The following is a 5,274-nucleotide window of genomic DNA, read 5'->3' on the forward strand; positions in this document are numbered from 1 at the left end:
TTGATTGTTAATAATTGATTTTCTACATTTAAAGTATTGAAAGGCTATTCCAATCTTCGATTTTAATGTGAATAATCTGTTCGTGTGTGTGTGTGTGTGTGTGTGTGTGTGTGTGTTACATTCCTAGAGACTTGTTAATACTTTATTTTTGACGTTTACAATATGAAAACGCTAATCGAATTTTTAGTAGCTGATTCCACGTAAATTCTTATTTACATTTTAAAACGCTGAACAAAATTCGCTCATCAACTCATTAATTATTAAGTTCTATCAATCCGAAGGGGCATGGTTATACGATACAAATGGGTCGTATTTCAGTAGGACATGGCTTTATTAAATTACAAAATGGCAAAGTCGCAACATGTATACTGTTTTATCGTGTAAAATGACGACTTGTTGTCTCTTGCAGGAAGAGTACGTCCCGCAACTGATTAATATGGAGAAGACCACCGGCTACGACGAGTTGGAACAGAATCTAATCTCCATAACGGGGGAAGAATACCAACAACAACAACAACAACAACAACAACCGTCGTCTTCCACCCACGTCTTCGCCAAACCTTCGCCACGGGTGCATGGTGGAAAGCGTATGCCGATTGCGGTGAAAAATATCTCCAGAAACGACAGACCACCCACGGCCGCCACCGACGACGAGCACTCTGACAGAGGAGAAGAGGTGCAGTCGCCGGTCGCCCCTACCGACATCTGTGACAACAATCGTAAGGGGTCCGACGGGAAGAGGAGGAAGCGGGCATCTTCGAGGTCTTCCTCGTCGTCCCCCGAGCGATCGCGGTCGCCCAAGAAGACTAAGAAACGGCGTTCGAAAAGTAAGAGTAAGAGCCGGTCACAGTCCTCTTCTCGGTCTCCTACAGCGACGCGTCCCCGAGAGTCTCCCGAGAAGCGTGGCAACAAGGACGCGAGACGTCGTGGGAGCAACCCTACGCCGCGGCCGGCCGAAAAGAAAGGGGACGGGACCCGTCCACAGCACCCGCCGACCCGCCCACAACCGAGCCCGCCGAAAACACAGGAGGTGACCGAGGGTCTCAACAACGAAATCTACAAGGACATGCGCCAAAAGATGCCGGAGTCCGCCTCCAGAGCCGCCTCGCTCGTCTCCGGAATATCATCGGTCTCCACATCGAAGAGGCGCTCACCGGCGCCGTTCGTCCTGGGCGACTACGTTCCCAAACAGTTGCAAGACAAGGAGGTGTGTACAAAAACCATATCCGCGATACAAAACTTGCGGAACGTAAAAAGGAGGAACCTCGTCGAGGCGGTGAGACTCATAGTCCACGTGGCGCCCTCGCCTCTCGGCGGGCAAAACCAACAGCAGCAGCAACAACAACCACCACTCCCGCCCAATTACCCCAGTTTCGACCACTACAGTTACCTCTTCTCGGGTCAAGAGGAGTGCTTCGGTTACGACTACCAGACCCTGCGCAACAACCCGGCCCTGGTGGTGAAATCTCTCACGCACGCCCTCAAACCCGGCCCCAAACGAGATCCGAAAAACATGTCCCTGGACCTCGTGTTCCGCAGGGCCCTCAGAGAGATCGCCCAGGAACTGTACGACATCGCCGATCCCGGAACCGTGGTGGTGTCCATGGAGAACCCGGTCTTCGTGAGCGGCCGTTACCTGGAGCTCCGATTGTTGGAGAAGTTGGTACAGTTCTACAGCGCCCACTGCGCCGGTCTGGATTTGAGCAAGTACCTCACGCAGTCGTCCGCGGACACGACGTCGCCGCTGAGGGAGTACGTAGAGGGTAGTCGTTGCGAGCAGTACGTGCGGGTACTGCACGACCGCTACCAACTGAAGTCGGGGGCAGATCTCGTAAACCCGAGTCCCGAATCGCTCCTAATGCCGTCGTCCATGAGGGTGTGGACGGACGTGGAAACACAGGAGTCCACCTCGTTACGGATCTACAACCACACGGAAACCCTGTTCGAAAAAGTGAAGAGAGAGAGGAAGAGAGAGGTGAAGGAGAGCGAGGTGAACGAGAGGAAGGCGATGGTCGGACTAACAGTGGAATTCGGCCACGCGTACGGAAAGGAGATGGCGCGTTTCATGAGGGAGCACCAGGAGTTTTTCGCGCGGGCCCTGAAGGCGAGCGAGCTCTTCGTCTGGATGTGCTTCGGCATAACAACGGACGAGGTGTTTCAGGGAAACGGTATCATGGCCGCTTCGTACGCGTTGGCAAGAGCCGATTCGAAAAACCCCAACATCTGTTGGAACTACCCACTCGCTACGATGATTCGGGCGCGTCCGGAGAACGTAGCCGCGCCGCCTCCTCTGCTGGCTTATGACGAATATTTCTCCGAGAACTTGGAAGAAGACTTCGCTATGGTAAAATAGAATAAAATTACAAGTTAGGGGTTTCGTATTTAGTTTTAAGTGCTTTGTATATTTAGTTTTAGTATAATATATGTCAATAAATGTTTTGTTTTGTATAAATTGTATTTTCTTGACCTGGGTGTTGTACTCATTACAATTCTCCGCTGTGTGAAATACTGGTCACACCAATACGAAAAGTATAACCGAAAGGTTTATTTCATTGAACTATAACTTAACCCTTTTAGTGTTAGAGTGGTTTTTAGTACTGTAGCGGGTAATGACAGGTTCTATTATGCAGTGGATATGTCAAAAACGTCAGACTCGGTAATTCTCGTACAGATAAAGTCGCCACATTTATCATTGGTATTGAAAGAAAGGGTTAAAGATAATCGTTCATAAGATTAAATTATTCTTAGAGGAACTCTCTCCACTGCCCATTTTCGACTAAAACGGTGGTGAAGGATTTCATTTGGATATGTCACGAACGTCAGATTCGGTAATTCTCGTACAGATAAAGTCGCTACATTTATCATTGGTATTGAAAGAAAGGGTTAAAGATAATCGTTCATAAGATGAAATTATTCTTAGAGGAACTCTCTCCACTGCCCATTTTCGACTGAAACGGTGGCGAAGGATTTCGTTTGTGATTTCCTGTGATCAAAGACGGTGTATCCTATATTTGATTCCATAAACAAAATAGTCTGTTGTGTCGGTCGACTGGACGAGTACGATATGCTGCGTTGCTTTTCCCAGAAAGTAGTTTTATAGGCCCACACAAAGGCCTTGTAGACACTCTGTGTACACAATGTGCCCACAGGCATGAATACAATTACGACATCCGTCCGTTAATATATTGATGAAAATAGAAGGCCAGACGGCGGCGTTCTCCCGTATAATGGTACACACTGTGGTACTTTCAGGTGTTCTTGTGTAAAAACCAATTAGCCACCAGTGGAAATAGTCCGCCCTTACCGTCCAGAAACAACGCCTAACGAGGAAAATGATCACGATACAAACGAATCATCCCAAGATTCGCTGAATGGATCGGCCGATTAGAACGATGATCTTATACTCATTTCCGACGACAAGTATGCGACAGAGAGGAGGGTGAAGCTCTCAGAGAAGCAGCGCTACAAGAACGAAGACCGCCGTCAGAGATTTCAAGAACAATATCTCCGACAGTCCTCAATACAGTTCGAGTTCATCCCAGTAATCACCTCAAGCGCGAGTCCTCGACAGTCCAAGTCTGACTTCTATACGATCATTTTCACCGGGAAAAAAATAGAAATTCCCAGAAAACTGCTGTTGCACCGGTCGTGTAAGACCTCGGTGTATATAGATTTGCTGACAAGTCGTCAGATGGACGAGGAACATTTTGGAAGACCACAGACGAGAAGAATCCATAGATAATGACTCATGGAACATGCTTCACGTAAAATGAGCATTATCTATTGCGGTTGCCGGTCGTTCTCGTTGAAAGTTGAAATAAACGTTTTAATCGTTTAGAATGGAAAACACACATAGAAATTTAAAACGAAATAAGGCCGAGTCGTTTCACAATTCAAAACGTGGACATAAGGATATTGCCTTATGATGATATTATATTACAAAAAACATGGAAAGGCAACACCCGCACAACATCTGGTTTCCTCATTCTTTTAGTTTGTTCGTCATAGTTTGTAGAAGATTTTAGGCTAACTAGTTAAGTAATTCTGAGGATGACTTTAAGACATCGCCGTCAGGAAGATTTCGAAGAACAATATCTCCGGGATCAGTCTCAATACAGTACGATTTCTATCCGGTTATACAAAACCACCCATGCGCGAGTCCCGGACAAGTCCCAATTGTCTGACTTTTTATACGATCACCTTCACCGGAAAAAAAAAATAGAATCCAAAAAAAACGGCTGTTGCACCGGTTCGTTGTAGACCTCGTGTTATTATAGATTTGCCGGACAAGTCGTCAGATGGGACGAGGAAGATTATGAGAAGGCCACAGACGAGTAGAAACATAGAATGATATTGATCAGAAACATGCTTCACGTTTATACAGAGCATCTATTGACGTGCCGGACAATCTGGTTGAAAGTAGAAAAACTGTTTTAGTCGTTAAAATGTGAAAATCACTAGAAATTAAAACGAATATACAGGCCGAGTCGTTACACATTCAAAAACCGTGGACATAAGGTTTGCCGTAATGTGATATTATATATCTATAAACATGGAAGGCAACACCCGCAAACATCTGGTTCCACATTCTTTATATTTTGTTCGTCATAGATTGTAGAAGATTTTAGATAAACGGTTTGATCAGTAATTCTGAAGGAAGGCTTATTCTTATTTTGTCATAGATTGTAGAAGATTTTTAGGCTAACAAGTTTAATGAAATTCTGAGGACGGGTCCCACCGATTTTTGTTTGGAATTTGACAGCCACTAAATAAACATAAATATTATTTAACAGTTATTAACACGTGATCAAAGGGACGGTGTTATCCTATATTTGATTCCATTAAACAAAATTAGTCATGTTGTGTCGGTTTCGAGTGGACGGGTTACTATTTAATGCTGCGTTGGCTTTTACCAGAAAGTAGTTTTATAACGCCCACACAAAGGCCTTGTAGAACTCTGTGTACACATGTGCCCACAGGCATTGAATACAATTACGACATCCGTCGTTAATATATTGATGAAAATAGCAAGGCCAGATGCGGCGTTTCTCCGGTATACTGTACACACTGTGTGGTTACTTTCAGGTGTTCTGTGTAAAAACCAATTAGCACCTGTGGAAATCGTCCGCCCTTACCGTCCAGATACAAACGCCTCAACGAGGAAAATGAGCACGATACAGACGAATCATCCAGATTCACTGAATGGATCGGCCGATGTAGAAACGACTGATCTTTTATTCATTTCTGCGACGGTATGCGGCAGGACAGAGAGGA

The 5,274-nt window shown here is 45.6% G+C and overlaps 1 protein-coding gene across 1 annotated transcript; it reads left to right on the forward strand.

Annotated features, from left to right (window-relative positions):
• Nucleotides 1–356: 356 nt before the first annotated feature.
• On the forward strand, nt 357–2,385 carry LOC124370664. Its single transcript, XM_046828951.1, has one exon. It carries the CDS (start codon nt 362–364, stop codon nt 2,351–2,353), a length of 1,992 nt encoding a protein of 663 aa, XP_046684907.1. The 5' UTR covers nt 357–361; the 3' UTR covers nt 2,354–2,385.
• Nucleotides 2,386–5,274: the final 2,889 nt, after the last annotated feature.

This window comes from Homalodisca vitripennis, unplaced genomic scaffold (genome assembly GCF_021130785.1).
Source record: "Homalodisca vitripennis isolate AUS2020 unplaced genomic scaffold, UT_GWSS_2.1 ScUCBcl_370;HRSCAF=2215, whole genome shotgun sequence".
Taxonomy (NCBI): Eukaryota; Metazoa; Arthropoda; class Insecta; order Hemiptera; family Cicadellidae; genus Homalodisca; species Homalodisca vitripennis.